Raw genomic sequence first — 20,046 nt, forward strand, 5'->3', positions numbered from 1 at the left:
CCTTAATATTCAAGGTACCATATTTAAGTAACTTTTAAAATAAATGGTTAGGGGTGCCTGGGTGCCTCAGTGGGTTAAAGCCTGTGCCTTCAGCTCAGGTTATGATCCCAGGGTCCTGGGATCGAGACCCACATAGGGCTCTCTGCCAAGCGGGAAGCTTGCTTCCCCCCCTCCCGCCCTCTCTGCCTGCCTCTCTGCCTACCTGTGATTTCTTTTTGTCAAATAAATAAAATCTTTAAAAAAATAAAATGAAATAAAATAAATGGTTAGATAAATATGAATGAGTACATATTAACTGTGCGTGCATAACTATGACCTCTAAAAGGCAGGAATGGTGTCAATTACCTATGTATCCCAATGCCTGAATCCAGTGCCTGACACAGAAGCTGCTCAAAAATGTTTGCACAGAATGGAATGAATTCATGCCATAAAGCAGTTTTAAAAGGTAAAAAACTTAAGAAAAGAAACCTGATAGATAGGTAAAACAGGTAGAAATGACCTACTTAACCTTTAGCCCAGGAAAAAATTTGTATTAACACACATCTTTAAGAAAGGGAAAATTTAAAGAACATTAATATTTACCAGCAATTCTAGAAGAAATTCTTTATCAAAAGTTGTGTCTTCATTTTTAGGAAGAGTTGGTAACAAGCAGAGGTATGATGCCACCTGGTGGAGTGTATTTGAACTGCAGAATAAGGAATATTCAGAACAGAATATGTTATTAACTTACCTTACTTTACTTCTGAAACACATAATTTTACAGACTTAATAATTTTACAGACTGCTTAAAAAGTCTTCCCTAGCAAACATAACCCTATGATACTGCAGCAAATAAAAAAAATTAGCAATGAAAGTTAATCCCCTTAATGCAGGTTCTCAAAATGTCTTCTGCAAACCCCCTGTGGTCCCTGAGACCTTTCTACTACGTGTGCAAGAATATTTCTTCTATTAATACTAAGACATTACTTGTTTGTTTTTTCACTATCTTTACGTACACAGTGAAAATCAATGGCGGATAAAACTGCTGGAGTGGGTGAAGGCCGTATCAACCAAGTATGGTACAAACTAGGACTATAAAGAGACATAGTATTCCTTACTGCCACATGCAGAGAGAGAGAGGAAAAAAAAAACTACTTTCGGGGCACCTGGGTGGCTCTGCCTATGACTCAGGTCATGATCCCAGGGTCCTGGGATCAAGCCCCGCTTCAGGTTCTCTGCTCAGCAGGGAGCCTGCTTCGTCCTCGCTCTTTCTCTCTGCCTGCCTCTCTGCCTACTTGTGATCTCTGTCAGTCAAATAAATAAATAAATAAAATCTTTTTAAAAAAAAAAAGCCACTTTCATTTAAGATTCCCTTAATGAAGTAGCAAAATTAATTTATTAATTAAAATTAAATTGCTACTTAACATTAGTTATCAATATAATTAAATTTGGACTCTTGAGTACCTGTTTTTAAAAAATTCTGTGTGACAAGATGGGAAGTATACATTTTGCACACAATTTTTACTTGAAAGAACTGATGACAAACTATGGTTATTCAGACTTAATGGCAAAAATTTTACAAATCTGAACAAAATAAACAGTAACTTTAAGGAAAACAACTGATGGTATTTGTTACCAAAGATAAAATTTGAACTTTCAAGTGAAAAACTGGAATTCTGGAAAATGTGCATTCACCACCATGAGGTAAACAGCTTTCTATGACTTAAATATAGTTTTATCACCCTCACTCACTATCCCAGTCTAACCACTAACCTGTTTTTGATCTCTACAATTTTGTTTGTCCCAGAAGGTCATATAAATGGAATCATACATTATGATCTGATACTGGTTACTTTCATTTAGCATAATGCAATTAAATTCACCCATATTGTGTGCATTTGTAGTTGGTTCCTTTTTACTGCTGAGTAGTATTCCATCATACAGATGTAGCACAGTGTGTTTATTCACTCACCAGTTGAAGGGTATCTGTTTTTGACAACTATAAAGCCACTATATACATTTCCCCAAAGATTTTTGTGTGAACATAAATTTTCATTTGGGTGTATCTGTGAGAATGCTAGACTGTATAGTAAAAGCATACTTAACTACAAGAAACTGCCACATTTTTCCAAAAAGGCACTACCATTTTGAATTTCCATCAGCAATGTGTGAGAATTCCAGCTGTTCCACATCCTTGTCAAAAGTCAGTACACTGCGTGTTTTTTAACAATTCTAATAGATATGCAGTGGTTATCTCATTATGATTTAAATTTGCATTTCTCTAATAACTAATGATGCTAAGCATCTTTCTGTAGCCTTATTGAAATGTATCATCTTTGGTGGAGTATCTGTTCAAATCTTTAGCTATTTTTAAATTGTTTTCTTATTATTGAGTTCTAAGACTTCCAGATACTAGTGCATCATTAGACAGGTGTTTAGTCAATATTTTCTCCCACTCTGGGGTTATATTTACATTCTGTTAACAATGTCTTTCCAAAAAAAGAAAGAAAAAAGTCTTTTAAAGAGTAAAAGTTTTAAATTTTGATAAAGTCCTATTTATCAATTCTTTTTTTCTTTATGGATTGTGCTTTGGTGTCTATGGAAATCTTTGCACAAACCATAGTCACAAAAATATTCTCCATATGTCCTATTAGTTCTGGTTCTGATAAATATGTCTATGATTCACTGAGTTATTTTTTGTATATGATGCAAAGTATGTGTCAAGTTTCATACTTTGTACATAGCTGTCCCACTGTTTTACCACCGTTGTTGAAAAGACTATCCTTTCTCCAGGTAATTGCTTTGGTATCTTAGTCAGAAATCAACTAACATATATGTGTGGTCTATTTCTGAACTTTACTCTGTTCCAGTGATCTATATGTCTATCTGTCCTTTATTCAGTATCACAAAATGTCTTGATTACTATAGCTATATAGGTAGTCTTGAAATTACGTAGTGGGAATCCTCCAACTTTGTTCTTTTTCAAAATGGTTTTGGCTAGTCTAGTCTCTTTGCCTTTCTATACTAATTTTTGAATAAGCTTGTCAATTTCTAGAAAAATATCCTGCTGGGATTTTAACTAGAACTGAGTTACACCTATGGATCAATTTGGGCAGAATTCATACCTTGAGTCTTCTCATCCATACGCAAGGCAAATATCGTCATTTCTTAAATTAATTCACTCTAATTGTATAGACTTCCTTAATGTGGTTTCAGATACCACACTGAAACTAACATTTAAGAAATAACCACTTGTCAAATTGTGATACAGTATCAAAGAAAAATATTCACAATTATTTGAAAAGGCTATTAAAATATATTTCCCTTTTGCATAAGGGAATGTCTTCATTTACTTCAACCAAAACAGTATCTCACAATAAATGAAATACAGAAGCAGATCTACAAATCCAATGGTCTTTGATTAAGCCGGACATTAAAGAGATTTGTGGGGGAGGAGTTAAGATGGTAGAGAAGTAGGGGGACCCTAAGCTTGTCTCATCCCTTGAACAGGGCTAGTTATCAAATCATTCTGAATGCCCAAGAAATCAATTGGAGGTCTGAGAGAACAAAAACTGCAGTCTACAAGTAGAAAGGCAACCACCTTTTGGAAGGAGTCCCAGAAAATAAAGACAAAGGAAAATGGGATAGAAGGTTTATTTGAACAAATTATAGCTGAAAACTTCCCCAATCTGGTAAAGGAGACAGACATCAAAATCCAAGAAGCACAGAGAACTCCTATTAAATTCAACAAAAGTCAACTATCACCAAGGCATATCATAATCAAATTTACAACATACATAGACAAGGAAAGAAACCTGAAAACAGCAAGGGGAAGAAAAAATCCTTCAACTACAAGTTAGCCAGATCAGATTCACAGCAGATCTATCTACAGAAATTGGTGAGCCAGAAAAGAGTGGCAAGATGTATTCAATGTGCTGAATGTGAAAATAAAACAGCCAAGAATTCTTTATCCAGCAAGGCTGTCATTCAGAATAGGAGAGATAAAAAGAGTTTCTCAGATGAACAAAAACTGAAGGAATTTGCGACCACTAAACCAGCGCTGTAAGAAACTTTATGGGGCCTCTTTGAGTGGAGAAAAAAATACCAAAAGCAACAAACACTAGAAAGGACCAGAGAGGGGCACCTGGGTGGCTCAGTGGGTTAATCTGCTGCCTTCGGCTCAGGTCATGATCTCAGGGTCCTGGGATCGAGCCCCACATCTGGCTCTCTGCTTGGCAGGGAGCCTGCTTCCCCCCTCTCTCTGCCTGCCTCTCTGCCTACCTGTGATCTCTCTCTCTCTCTGTCAAATAAATAAGTAAAAAAATCTTTTAAAAAGACTTATCTATATGCTGCCTACAAGAGACTCATTTTAGACGTAAAGACACCTGAAGATTGAAAATAAGGGTATGGAGAACCATCTATTATGCTAATAGACACATCAAAAGAAAGCTGGAGTAGCTATACTTATATCAGATGAACTAGATTTTAAAACAAAATCTGTAACAAGAGAAGAAGGGCATTATACCATAATTAAGGGGTGAATCCATCAAGAAGATCAAACAACTGTAAATATTTATACCCCCAACACCCAAATATACAAATCAATTAATAATAAACATAAAGAGGTTCCTCAAAAAGTTGAAAATAGAACTACCCTACAACCAGAAATTACACTACTAGGGATCTACTCCAAAGATACAAATGTAGTTATCCAAAAGGACACCTGCACCCCAACGTTCAGAGCAGCAATGTTTACAATAGCCAGACTATGGAAAGAGCCTAGATGTTCACTGACAGATGAATGGATAAAGAAGATGTGATATACATATAGAATGAAATACTACTCAGCCATCACAAAATGAAATCTTGCCATTTGCAACGACGTGGATGGAACTAGAGGATATTATGCTTAGCGAAATAAGTCAACCAGAGAAAGACGATTATCTTATGATCTTATTCATATGGAATTTAAGAAACAAAAAAGATCATGGGGAAGAGAAGGAAAAATAAAACAAGATGAAATCGGGGCGCCTGGGTGGCTCAGTGGTTAAAGCCTCTGCCTTCGGCTCAGGTCATGATCCCAGCGTTGTGGGATCGAGCCCCACATCGGACTCTCTGCTCAGCAGGGAGCCTGCTTCCTCCTCTCTCTCTGCCTGCCTCTCCGCCTACTTGTGATCTCTGTCTGTCAAATAAATAAATAAAATCTTTAAAAAAAAAAAACAACACAAGATGAAATCAGAGAGGGAGACAAACTGTAAGTGACTCTTAATCATAGGAAACAATCTGAGGGTTGCTGGAGGGAAGTGAGGTGGGGTGGGGAATGTGGTAACTGGGTGAAAGACATTAAGGAGGTCATGTAATATAATGAGCACGGAGTATGATATAAGACTGATATATCACTGACCTCTACCTCTGAAACCAATAATACATTATATGTTAATTAACTGAATTTAAATTTTAAGAAATGAAATAAAAAAATAATAAACATAAAGAAAATCACTGATAATGATACAATAATAGTGGGGATTTTAATACCCCACTTATAGCAACAGACAGATGATCTACAGAAAATCAACAAGGAAACAATGGCTTTAAATGACCCACTAGACTGGATGGACTTAAAGGATATATTCAGAACATTTCATCCTAAAGCAGCAGCATACACATTCTTTTTGAGTGTACATGGAACAATCACTAGAATAGATCTCATACTGGGTAACTCAACAAGTATGAAAAAATTGAGATTATATCATGCACATTTTCAGACCACACTGCTATGAAACTTGTAGTCAACCACAAGAAAAAATTTGCAAAAACCTCAAATATGTGGCAGTTAAAAATGAGTGCGTTAACCAAGAAATTAAAGAATCAAAAAACCAAATGGAAGCAAATGAAAATAGAACAGTCCAAAACCTTTGGGATGCAGCAAAGGCAGTCCTGAGAAGGAAGTATGTAGCAATACAGGCCTTCCTCAAGAAGCAAGAAAAGTCTCAAATACACAACCTGACCTTACACCTAAAAGAAAAGAAAGGAACAGCAAGTAAAGTCTAAAGTCAGCAGAAGAAGGGAAATAATAAGAGATTAGAGCAGAAATAAATGATATAGAAACAAAGTAGATCAGATTAACAAAACTAAGAGAGGGTTCTTTGAAAGAATTAATAAAACTGATAAACACCTAGCCAGACTTATCAAAAAGAAAAGAGAAATGACCCAAATAGATAAAATCACAAAGAAGAGATCACAACCAATGCCACAGAAAAACAAACAAGTATAAAAGAATACCATAAAAAATTATATGCCAACAAACTGGGCAATCTAGAAGAGATGGACACACTCCTAGAAACTTATAAACTACCACAACTGAAACAGGAAGAAATAGAAAATTTGAACAGACCCATAACCAGCCAAGAAATTTAATCAGTAATCAAAAATCTCCAAACAAATAAAAGTCATGGGCCAGATGGCTTCCCAAGGGAATTCTACCAGACATTTAAAGAGGTAATACCTATTCTTCTCAAACTGTCCCAAAAAATAGAAATGGAAGGAAAACTTCCAAACTCATTCTACAAAGCCAGCATTACTTTGATTCCAAAACCAAATGAAGACCCCTCTAAAAAGGAGAATTACAGGCCAGTATCCCTGATGAACATGGGTGCAAAAATTCTCAATAAAATACTGGCAAATTAAATTCAATAGTCCATTCAAAGAATAATTCACCACAATCAAGTGGGATTTATTTCTGGGCTGCAAGGGTGGTTCAGTATTTGCAAATCAATGTGATATACCATATTAACAAAAGAAAGGATAAGAACCATATGATCCTGTCAAGAGATGCATTTGACAAAGTAAATATTCATTCTTGATAAAAACCCTCAACAAAGTAGGGATAGTTGTAACATATCTCAACATCATTAAGGCCACATACAAAAGACCCACAGCTAATACCATCTTCAATAGGGAAAAACTGAGAGCCTTTCCCCTACCTCAGGGACAAGAAAAAGATATCCACTCTTATCATTACTATTTAACATAGTACTGGAAGTCTCAGCCTCAGGAATCAGACAACAAGAACTAAAAGGCATCTAAAATGGCAAAGAAGAAGTCAAACTTTTACTATTTGCAGATGACATATTCTATGTAGAAAACCTAAGAGACTCCACCAAAAAACTGCTAGAACTAATACATGAATTCAGCAAAGTCCCAGGATAAAAAAATCAGTGTGCAGGGGCGCCTGGGTGGCTCAGCGGTTTAAACCTCTGCCTTCGGTTCAGGTCATGATCTCAGGGTCCTGGGATTGAGCCCCGCATTGGGATCTCTGCTCAGTGGGGAGCCTGTTTCTCCCTCTCTCTCTGCCCGCCTCTCTCCTACTTGTGACCTCTCTGTTAAATAAAAAAAAAAAAAAAAAAAAATCAGTGTGCAAAAACCTGCTGCATTTCTTTTTTTTTTTTTTTTTTAAGGTTTTATTTATTTGACAGAGAACACAAGCAGGCAGAGAGGCAGGCCAAGAGAGAGGAAGGGGAGCAGGCTCCCCATTGAGCAGAGAGCCCGATGCGGAGCTCGATTCCAGGACCCTGGGATCATGACCCTAGCCGAAGGCAGAGGCTTTAACCCACTGAGCCACCCAGGCGCCCCTCCTGCTGCATTTCTATTTACCAAAAACAAAGCAGCAGAAAAAGAAATCAAGGAATTGATCCCATTTAAAATTGCACTGGAAATAGTAAGATATCTAGAGATAAACCTAACTAAAGAAAGAGGTGAAAGATCTGTACTCTGAAATGAAAGATCTGTACTCTGAAAACTCCAGAACACTTATGAAAGAAATTGAAGAGGACACAAGGAAATGGAAAAGAATTCCATGCTCATGGATTGGAAGAAAAAACATTGTTAAACTCTCTACACTACCCAAAGCAATGAACACATCTAATACAACCCCTATCAAAATACCATCAGCATTTTTCACAGACCTAGAACAAACAATTCTAAAATGTGTATGGAACTACAAAAGATCCCGAATAGCCAAAGCAATCCTGAAAAAGAAAAACAAAACTGGAGGCATCACGATTCCAGATTTCAAGCTATATTATAAAACTGTAGTTCAAGACAGTATGCTACTGGCACAAAACAGACGCACAGATCAATGGAATAGAACAGGAAATCCAGAAATGGACCCACACCTATATAGTGAAGTCATCTTCAACAAAGCAGGGAAGAACAGCCAATGGAAAAGACAGTCTTTTCAACAAATGGTGCTGGGAAAACTAGACAGCAACACGCAGAAGAATGAAACCAGACTACTTTCTTACACCACACACAAAAATAAATTGAGAATGGCGAAAGACCTTTTGTCTTTTGTGAGATAGGAAAGCATCAAAGTCCTAGAGGACAGCATAGGCAGAAACCTATGGACCTTAGTCATAGCTCACTAGTCCCGTTGCTGGAGGCAAGGGAAACCAAAGCAATAATGAATTACTGGGAGTTCATCAAGACAAAAAGCTTCTGTAGCACAGCAAAAGAAACAATCAACAAAAGTAAAAGGCAGCCTATGGATTGAGAGAAGATGTTTGTAAATGACATACCTGATAAAGGGTTAGTATTTAAAATCTATAAAGAATCTATTAAACTCAACACCCAAAAAACAAATAATGCAGTTAATAGGTATATGAAAAAAATGCTCAGTATCACTCATCACCAGGAAAATAAAAATCAAAACCATGATGAGATACCCCCCACACCTGTCAGAATGGCTAAAATTAACAATAAAAGAAACAACAGGTGTTAGTAAGGATGCTGAGAAAGGGAACCCTCTTGCACTGTTGGTGGGAATGCAAACTGGTGCAGCTACTCTGGAGAACAGTTTGCAGGTTCCTCAAAAAGTTAAAAATAGAGCTACCCTATGACCCAGCAATTGCACTACTAAGTATTTACCCAAAGGACACAAAGATACAGGTTGGAAAGGGTACATGCACCCCAGTGTTTATTGCAGCATTATCAACAACAGCCAAACTACGGAGAGAGCCCAAATGTCCACTGACTGAGGAATAAAGAAGAGGTGGTATTTAAATACAATGGAATATTACTCAGCCATCCGAAAGAATGAAATCTTGCCATTTGCAACAACATGGATGGAGCTAGAGTATATTATGCTAAATAAAATAGTCAGAGAAAGACAAATATCATATGATTTAACTTATATGTGGAATTTAAGAAAGAAAATAGATGAATGGGAGAAAAAAACGGAGAGGGAAGTAAACCATAAACAACTCTTGACAACAGAGAACAAACTGCAGGTGGATGGAAGGAGATGGGTGGGGGATGGGCTAAATGGGTGGTGGGCACTTGCTGTGATGAGCGCTGGGTATTATTGTATGGAGGTGATGAATCACTGAATTCTACTCTATAGATCAATATTACATTGTATGTTAACTAAAATTTAAATTAAAAAAAATAAGATTTGCAAAAATGCAAAACAATGCCACTCCTCACTATATACTTTTTTAATTTTGGAGATTATCTTTTTCATTAACACTACGTGTGCTAACATATAATAGGTTTTTAACTGATTTTAATAAAGTATTTAACATTTTCCAGTTTTAATTTCTAATACAGTAAACATAATGGCTATAATCCACATTAAAAAAAGTTTTTTTGGCATCCTCAATAATTTACAAGAGTATAAAGGAGCATCATGGATGAAAATAAATTCCCAAGTGGATTATGCAGCTAAATTGAATATAAAAAAAAATCTATGGAAGTGTTTTTAAAATATAATATTTTATAATCTTATGGTGATAAAGGCCTTCTACACAAACCATGTTACTGTTATTAAAAAATGATTGACAGAGAGGATTAAAAAATTTAAAACATTTGTAGTAATAAAATACACCAAAATAAAGCTTAAAAGTGAAAAACTGAGAGAAAATAATTACAACACAAACTAGACCAAATATTAGCATGCAAAATACATAAAGCTTTCTTCAAAAAAAAGATCAATACAAGCAATGAAATACAAAATAGCAAAAGATAACACGAAAGTTAGAGGAAATGCAAATAGCCAAGAAAAATAGAAAGATGCTCAATTTCCCCAATAGAATCACAGAATGCAAAGTAAAACAATGAGGGTTCTTTTACTCTTGGATTGGCAAGAATGAAAGACTAGTGTACCTACTAGGTAGGGAAAAAAATACATATATATCTATATATATGTATATATAGATATATATATATATAAAATCTATACATATATAATATATATTTTTGAAGGAAATTTAGCAATATATAACAAATCTTAAATACATAACTCCTTCCAGTCACTATACTCCTTCTGGAATCAGCACCAAGATTTTTTTATAGATACAGAAACAATGTTGTTCATTACTGAATTGTTAGTAATTAGCAATTAGTTAATTAGTAGTTAGTAATTAGTAATTAGTAATGGCCAAAAATTTACAAACTAAAGATCTGTTGATAGGAGAGTGATTAAAAAATAGTATGGTACACCTGTCCAATGGAACTTCATGCAGTTCATTAGGAGAATGAAACTGATTTTGTGTTATTGTAAGTCATTATTAAATCTTTTTATGAAAATCAACAACCAAACCAACTTTCAGGTTGAAACCAAGTTGTTTCATTTTAAATACCCAATGAACTAAACATAATTTCTCCCAAGAATTAAAGACACTGGGGAGATATGAGAGCACAGTTAAAAGTTACACTGCCTAGGTTTGAAATTGGACTTACCTATGTTGGAATCCTAGCTCTGCCACTTACTTGCTATTTGATCTAGGCAAATGACTTATCAATTCTGTGTCTTGATGAACTTACTTCTAAAATGGTACCTACTCCTTACACAAATGAATGTCTTGAGAATTATTTACACACGTAGTACAGTGCCTATGTACTATAAATGCATTATTACCATTTTCAAAAAAGTGTATTAGCTAAGTGTCAAAGAATATTACTATTTCATAAATTTTAAACACACATTTTTCTCATCTTCTAATACCACATATGAACATGTACTAGTTTCTGTTTTATGTTATAATTGAAAGAATACCAGTCTTATGTTCTACTCTAAGAAAAATTTATGATTTAGGAAAAATGTTTAAGTTATGAAAAATATAAATTTTGCCCCCCAAAACAGATGATCAATAATTATATCTAAGTGCCTTAAAGATACCAACTGCTACAGAGAAGCACTAGTTTTAGTTGACAATAAAGTGGTGCAATAAGTTCCATTACCTAGTAGTGCAAAATGATTAAAGGCAAAAAAGAGAATTAAAATTCAGTTTTCCTTTTATGTGAACTTACCTAAGAGGTCCAAAAAACTTGACCAACGATTCCCGGGTATCTACTTCTGCCACATTTGAGAGGGCAAAATCATAGAGTTCAGGGAAATGTGCAAAAGCAGCTCTCTAGAAAAGAGAAAAAAGAAATCAGTAACTAATGCCTACATATTTTTTTTTTAATTTTTTTTTTTTAAAGATTTTATTTATTTATTTGACAGAGAGAGAGATCACAAGTAGGCAGAGAGGCAGGCAGAGAGAGAGGAGGAAGCAGGCTCCCTGCAGAGCAGAGAGCCCGATGTGGGGCTCGATCCCAGGACCCTGAGATCATGACCCGAGCCAAAGGCAGCGGCTTAACACACTGAGCCACCCAGGTGCCCCAACTAATGCCTACATATTAATATAATCAACTATAATTTAGAAACTAAATAAAAATAATATTTTAAAAATATTAATGTACTTCTCTTTCTTATATGCTTCTCATTATGTGGCCTCTGCCATATTTAGCCAGAAGCATTCAATACAATGGCAAAAAGCTAGAATTATTCCAGCAGGATTGCAAAAACCAAGAGTCAACGTTCAGTTTATTTCTAATGCTATATTTTGAACAAACATGAAAATAGGCATGAGAGCTAGCTTCACTGACAGAAAGGAGAAAAATAAAACAACACTTTATTATGAATAACTAGCCCAACAAAACTAAAAGAGGTTCCAAGGGAAATCCCCACTGTAGAGACAGCTTGAGGGAGAATTCAAAAGCACAGTGGTTTGTGCTTTTACTTTGAACTCTGGAAAGAAAGGACCTCTCAGGATAACAACCCTCAACCAACCATGTGGTAAACTGCGAGAAAACAGAAACAGCAGCATTATAGTGACTGGGTAAGAGTGTATAAAGTAATATCCCTAGTATTCCTTAATGCCCATGTGGCACAGAGAAGATTCAGAAGTTTTCATACCCCATAGCAGATGGTAACACAAGTTGCCAAAGTTACTGGTAAGCATGCCATGAGATTACTATAGGTAATAGCAAAATGACCTGCAACCCAAGCCTCACTGAGCTGTTTAAGCTAGGAAATGAATGAAAGTCAGCTCTCAGGAGAACTCTGGAACCACCAGGAGCAAGGCTGGAGTCTCATTAGCAAAGAGACAGCCAAGCTCCTCGGGAGCCACCATCATGCCTTGCCTGGTGCCAAGAGAGCAGACCACATGCCACACCAGCTGTGGTCACTTCAAAGGCAGAAGCAGAAGGACAAAAACACTACTGCTCTGAGAAGAGCAGGAAAAGACATCTGAGCCAGGACACTGTGCAGATGACTCCTCTTCAAAACAATGAGGCTCTCATAGTGCCTCCACATATCCAGATGCCATTCTGGGAAAGAAGAGGGAGAGCAGAATGTCCCTGAGAGATAGTGGAATTGATTATGAAAGACAATTTGAACTTAAGTTTGACTGAGCCTTTACCTAAAAAGACTTTTAAAACAGAAAGAACTAAATTTCTTCAAAGTGACAAATAAAAGCTTCTTTCTGCCATCAGAAAGTGTAAGAGCAAGATGAGATTAGTAACAGAAAACAAAGGTACTTTGTTGACATAGCTGAACTGTATTGGCAAATTTCAGTCCCATTCTGGGTATTTATCTTTAAAACGTATAAAATGCTCACATATACTTTGTCAATGTATTGGAATACTCTTTCATAAAATGAAACTGGTAAGTATATGGATCAAGTTGGTCCAAAAACTGATAGAAAATTTGAGTGTCAAGTATCAGTATCTTGATTCTCAAGACTGAAGAAAGCCATTTTCCCATGGATTCATTAGAATTAGCAATATTTTAAAAGTTCAATATGAAAACACTGTTAAAATTAGTATTTTCTTCAACCTGTACTACATAATCTAAATTATTATGACCGAACTTGATGGAGCAGAAGCATAGGTTACAGTGAATTTCAAGTTACCTGTAGAGAAGTAATTCTGTCATAGTGAATTGTGGTCATCTCATTCTCTGTCAGAGCATTTCCAGTCTGGTCGTTAATCTCGAAACCAGTATAGAACTTAAGCATGTCCAAAAGCTGAAAGGATACATTTATATTACTAAACTGTGTGAACATAAGAACAAGAAACCATGAACAAAAACTATTATAAAGAATAACAAGTTCATATAACTTCTCAGAGGTGCTAAAAAACTATGGAATATAAACACTGCAACAAACACTTCAGAACATATCCAAATGTGTTATTTGTGTAAGAATAAAGCATGGGTCTAATGAATAAATTGTTAAAATCTATTTCATATACATGGTCTACTTCTAGAGAGAGGAACTTAAACTGCAATCCTAATAATGAACAGACATTAAGGATCTAATCAAAGGAAGCCATACTAAAGGGAAAAAAAAAACAAATATCACTGCGGAAGTCTTTTACTCATGCCTTTAAAAATACAGAATTTTCTGAATGAAGGCTTTGTAATTCATATTAGAGATAATCTCCTCTGTGTGCTGCTTCTATTAGGGAAAAATAGCAAGGTGAGGAAAGTTAAGATACTGTTTCCTCTCATCAGTCTCCATGGCCATCAACCCTTTCTTTGGCCTAGTTACTGCCGCTAATGAAGGCCTGCTCTCCCTTCATAGCAATGGCATCAAGAATCTACTGGCTGCATTCACCCCAAATCTTTATTATTCTTAATTCTAATCTATGGAAGATCAGATATGAGAATTTTAGTATGTTGTAATGTATGTGGCTAATCACTGGATAGAAATTCAGTAAGAGAATGAGAAAAAACAGATACAAGATAAAAGAATTCTGGGGGCGCCTGGCTACTACAGTCAGTTAAGCATCCGACTCTTGGTTTTGCCTCAGGTCATGATCTCAGGATCGTGAGATTGAGCCCCAAGTGGGACTCTGCACTCAGTGGGGAGTCTTTTTGAGATTCTTTCTTTTCCTTTCCCCTAGCTTGTATGCGCTAAATTGGAAAAAAAAAAAGATAAAAGAATTCCTGAAAGAAAATGTAAACACACAAAAACTGTATCTCCAAGTATGATCTCATTGAAACGTAAGGTTAGAAGTTTGTTAGAAGACTTTCCTTCTGAAAAGGAGATGTGAAACAGTAATACTTTTCTACCCACGGTAGCGAATGAGCACTACCATGCTATCAACTGTCTCTGCCACCATCATCTTATGGAAAGACAGTCATGAGATTAGGGCATAGTTCTCTTGAAATTAACGCTCATTATCTATTCTATTCCACAGTGATTACTATCATTGCCAAGATCGTAATTCAGTTCAATAATAAAATCACGTATGATTAACAAAAGCTCTTAATTCATTCATTTTCTATATTAAGACTTGATTTTACTTTAAAATGACTAATTAGGAATTTACATTATTCAATTCAATATTTAGCAAAATTTCCTTTATATCATCCACTGGTATTCTTAGTTGCATGGCAAAAAAAAGATCAATTTAGAAATGAAAACTATGTGACAGTTCAGATATAGCAATGCTCACCTGGGAAAAAAGATGGCCATCCTCTTCCCTATGAACAAGATTGGATAGGTAACAGTGAACCAAAAGGTGGGAGTCATCCAGGATGGTATTAAACCAGCGCCTTGTGGGGAGCAGGGCCTAGAAAAAATAAATACCATAGCAGTAAGTCTGTATGTTCTCTGCAGCTAGAGATAAAAAATCTACTATTTGGCTCATAAGCATCAATCACATGTAAGGTTCCCTCTAGTTTCAAAAAGTCACGGTGCACAAAGCAAGGGGTCTGATCAATACTGTAAGTAAACTCAGTGGCAATGTTTAAAAAAATAAAATCCAGTACTGGAAGAAATTTCACTGATATACAGCCCAGTAGTTTTCAAACAAAATCCTGTATGAAATCCCAATAAGTATTGTGTATAAATTTAAAAATGGTACTACTCTGAAAGAAAAGAGACTGGGGATAAGGGGATATGTGGAGACTTCTTTCCCCGTATCTTCTTCCCATATCCCCCTTGTGACAGTCAGCAAGAAAATGCCGAGATACTGATATCAGTGTGAAAACCACTAAACTAACCAAATATCCTCATTTTATAGATGAGGTTATCGAGATCCTTAGAGGTTATAAATTAGTTGCTGGCAGAACTAGAATCTGAATAAAGATCTCATGAATGGCTGCCAGTCCAATACTCTAATCCTTATGTCAAGAAACCACCCTCTCTCTCCAGATAAGAAATGAACACAAAGGATTTTCTTTCAATTTCCTGCAGTAAAGAGGGAAAGGAAAGGAAATGAATTCAATCTGAATTACACCAACTCTGCATCTGAACTTTCTGTCAAAATCTTGCACCTAATAACATGAAATCTTCTTTAAGAATCTTAATTTAAAAAATTGACAATAGCAGCTGTATCTTTTTTCATCAACAATATTTAGGCACATTTAGAAAAGTGAGATTATTAAAGAGATGGACATAAACCCCTAACTTCACCACTATTAAAACTCTATGATGGGGGAAAAAAAACCAAAGCCAAAACCAAAACCCTCTATGATGGGGTATTAAAATATGATAAAAAATAAAATGCTATTTCTAGACTCATGTTTAATAACTACACTGTATAGTAGCTTTTTCTACAAACAATAGCTATCTGACAGCTATTTGAAAACCTCAAGGGCCAACTGCGCTTGACTTTCTTCTCTCTGTTACACCTAGAAATGGGTAAAAAAAAACTAAGGCCAGTAATGAAGAAATATTTCATATATTTCATATAGTTACATGATTAACCTTATGCCCTTAAAGATGATATAACAGAAAAGCCACTGCCCATTTCTTACCTCTAGGTCAATCATAAGTTCAATGAATCTTTCACAGTAATGAACTTTGTCCATAGTGACTGGCTCTAGATATAACACAGAAAACATTTTAGAATCTTCTTATTTAGGCCATTCAATGTACTAAATCCTATAACTGGTAGTTATTTAGTTACTGAAACTGTCATTTGTCTCTTACAGGACAGGATCACGATCCTGAGTAAGGACCCCACCTATATTTCAAAAAAGGCAGGCCTTACCCTTATGTTTAGCTCTACAAATGTAAGAAAATGAAAAGCCTATCCTGGGTCAGAAACACATTTAAAAAAATCAGGTTTGCAAAAATATTTTTAAAGTGTTTAGACCTACTAATGTCTTGTAATACTTAGTCATAAAAAATTACCTGTACTAAATGACTAGATTTGAAAAAAACCAAGTGATACAAAAACTAAAAAGGCAGTCTAAAACAAAACAGAACTAAAAAGGCAATCTAAGGGCCGCCTGGGTGGCTCAGTTGTTAAGCGTCTGCCTTCAGCTTGGGTCATGATCTCAGGGTCCTGAGATGGAGCCCGGCATCAGGCTCCCTGCTCAGTGGGAATCCTGCTTCTCCCTCTCCCACTCCCCCTGCTTGTGTTCTCTCTCTTGCTGTGTCTCTCTCTGTCAAGTAAATAAATAAAATCTTTAAAAAAAAAAAAAAAAAAGGGCAGTTTAAAGCAGTTTTTGACCCACTTTCCTTCTTGTCTTCACACACTAAACTTCTCTCATATACATCAACACACACATATATGTGTGTACATGCAGACATAGATACCTTTAGAATGCAAAGAAAATGGGTGGGAAAGGTACACACCAAACTAATTAAAGGGACAACTGTTAAATGAGTTTTTTTCCCTCTGTGTGTGTGTATGTATATATATATATGTTAGTTTTTAACATTAAAATATCAATGACAGAGCAATGAAATATTTTTAAATCACTACATTATTTTATGCTATTCATGACAATTAATGTACTATTTCTATAAAACATTTACTTCTATTTTAAAATAATTTTTAGAATAATTTTTTAAAAATTTTAAATAATTACAACCTCATGACATGACAAACCTTTAAAGTTTTTTTTTTGTCCCTAATGCATGGTAGTAGTTTACCATTTTACCAGGTAATCATCCTACCAAGATTCTGTCAATTAAAGATTTATTTACTTATTTGTCAGAGAGAGAGAGATAGATCACAAGTAGGCAGAGAGGCAGGCAGAGGCAGAGAAGAGAAGCAGGCTCCCCACTGAGAAAGGAGCCTAATGCGGGACTCGATCTCAAGACCCTGGGATCATGACCTGAGCTAAAGGCAGCCGCTTAACCGACTGAGCCACCCAGGCGTCCCAAGATTCTGTCGGTTAAAAAGGAAAAAATTCCAGAGTCCCCACTGCTGCTTAGTCTAAGGACTCCCAGCAGTGACTAACCCCAGTGCCTAGATTTAACCTCTGAATGCTTAAATAAATCCATGTATTTAATTTATTTGTACTATACAGGAAATTGGAAGGCTTCGTCTAAAGAAAGAAATACGAATATTTTTGTGACAAACATATGGAAATATTAAGTAGAACTTTTCTAGCTAACATATGCTCCAAATCCAGACTATGACATAACATAACCATAAAGTTTCACAGCTGGAAAAGACCACGGAGAATGCCTATTCCAGCTCTTCATTTTTCAGGTGAGAACATGAAAACCAGAGAAAATGACCTTGTAAAAGTGTAGAACAAAATAATGACTCATTAGAACTGAAACTCAGGTTTTCTGAGACACAGTCTAGTCATATAGCTGTTGAAACTAAAGAATTTAAAGAAGCAACTTAAAAATTAAATACATTCAATTTAGTCCTCTGCTCCTTTTTCTTGTTACTGTAAAAGAAAAATATTTTTGTCCAAAATTGAAAAAGTGAGCAAACTCTGTACTCTGTATTTTTATTTATAGTTTTGAGAAAATTACTGGCAATGACCCATTTAAAATTAAAATTAGAACATGATGCTTGCCACTCAACTTCTGAGCTCTGATGAATAAAGCTGCATATTTTTATGTATGTAGGCCCTACTAGGCATATTGTTTACAGCAGAAACCTTGTCATTCCAATTTCAGACACCAAGATATCCTTATCATTTGTTTCTTATGTACATTGTCGGGTTTTTTCCCCCTTTCTTCTGACAGCAGTCTGACATCTCAGCTCAACCGCACAGACTTCCTTAATAATAACTGATATGGATAGCTGTTTTTCATGACCCTGTAAAATGAAACTATAATCCTTATTTTTTAAAGCCAGTTTTCTGTTTTCTAACTACATAATCCGTCCACCTTTACTCTTTCTGAACTGGAACACTTCTTTAATCATCTTGTTGGTTCAGCTGCCAAAGAGTTAACAAGTTTTGATTAAAGCTCAAGGTCAATCTAAGAAATTTTCTTTTCTGGCAATAAATAAACAATGGTAATAGCTGGTGGTTTGTAGATTGTTAAAATTACTGTAGGTCCCATGTTGCTGTTGTTATTTGATTTTCAAACCTTGCTGATGCCCCACAATTAACATTCTATAGAGATGTCAATTTTTATGACCTTAATTATTACAGGCATTAGTAGTTCCAAGTACTAATTACTACCTTTTGTGCTCCAAAAAATAAATCTAAGTTTTCCTTCTAGATTTAAGCCACTTAACTGAAACACTTAAAAATACTAATGTTGGGGTGCCTGGGTAGCTCAGTTGGTTAAGTGGTTGCCTTTGGCCCTGGTTATGATTCCAGGGTCCTGGGATCGAGGCCTGCATCAGGCTCCCTGCTCAGCAGAGAGCCTGGTTCTCTCTCCCCTTCTACCTGCTGCTCTGCTTACTTGTGCTCTCTCTCTGTCAAATAAATAAATCAAATCTTTAAAAAAAATACTATTATTAAGTGACTTAGATTATTAGCATATGATAATTTTTTCTTTACACCAATGGTGGGAGTAATCTTATGTCTCAAATCAGGTATAGCTGATGGACAGCATTAGTATCTACTACTCGCTGAATTATAGGTATGATTTTTAGTTGTAAAATATTACTTGGAAGGTCAATATTTATAAGTAATCCTGTTGTATTTTAGTTTTAAAAAACCTATAATCTCTGATGCAAAAATATACATATGATACACCTACAGAGCTGCTCTTAGATTATATCCCACTTAGAAAATAAAACTTTATTAACCAATGACATACCTTACATAGCATATATACACCTTTATTAAGTAAAAAATATTCTATGTACATTCACTAAATGCTTATAAAGATCTTGCAAACTTGGAATAATGTAATTACCACCACCACCCCCCCCAGTATATAGGCATTATCACACACACAAATACAGTATAATCATGGTATATTTTTAAGTATATAGTCTATACAACATATATTCGTTTCATCAATAAATGGAGGCCATGTTGGTGGGAAATCTTTCCCATTCTGTCTTGTAGCTCATACCTCAAGAATAATTCTTTCCCCTCCAAACAGTATTTGATGTTGTTTAAAAACACTATTTAGGACCATATTGTAAATGCCACGTGTCTCTGTTACTGTCTTGTTCACCACTGTATTCTAGCACCTTGCTCAGGACCTAAGTCTAGCAAGCAAACTCAAAAAATATTTGCTAAATAATTATTTCAATAATCATGCAGGTACCTTTAAAATATGTGAACTCCTAAGGCAGTCACAATACTCAGACTGGTAATATACACAAAAAGAGGAGGACAGGCATGTTGTCATTATGATTTAAAACTATTTTAAGAACAGGTTTTAGACTGGAGACCAGGAAATACTGTTGGGGTACCTAAATGACAACTTCACAAATGAGTTAGGAGAAGATAGTTACCAGAAAGAGGCACTGATTTCAGCACAGAGATAAACTTCTGTATGAGTTGTGAAAGAAATCTTCTTTCTTGATAGGCTCTAAAATCAGAGAGTAACATTGACCAAATTATTTTTGAAA

General features: G+C 35.5%; 1 protein-coding gene across 1 annotated transcript in view; it reads right to left on the minus strand.

Moving 5' to 3' along the window:
• Positions 1-20,046, minus strand: part of AQR (aquarius intron-binding spliceosomal factor) — a 99,134-nt gene that overhangs the window by 52,348 nt on the left and 26,740 nt on the right. The window contains exons 9-14 of the mRNA XM_046009156.1: positions 19,930-20,006; positions 16,070-16,134; positions 14,764-14,880; positions 13,215-13,328; positions 11,287-11,390; positions 583-685 (exon numbers count right to left, since the gene is read on the minus strand). Coding sequence (XP_045865112.1) covers positions 583-685; positions 11,287-11,390; positions 13,215-13,328; positions 14,764-14,880; positions 16,070-16,134; positions 19,930-20,006 — 580 coding nt within the window. The remainder of the gene's footprint in view (positions 1-582; positions 686-11,286; positions 11,391-13,214; positions 13,329-14,763; positions 14,881-16,069; positions 16,135-19,929; positions 20,007-20,046) is intronic.

Source organism: Meles meles, chromosome 6 (genome assembly GCF_922984935.1).
Source record: "Meles meles chromosome 6, mMelMel3.1 paternal haplotype, whole genome shotgun sequence".
NCBI classification, from domain to species: Eukaryota; Metazoa; Chordata; class Mammalia; order Carnivora; family Mustelidae; genus Meles; species Meles meles.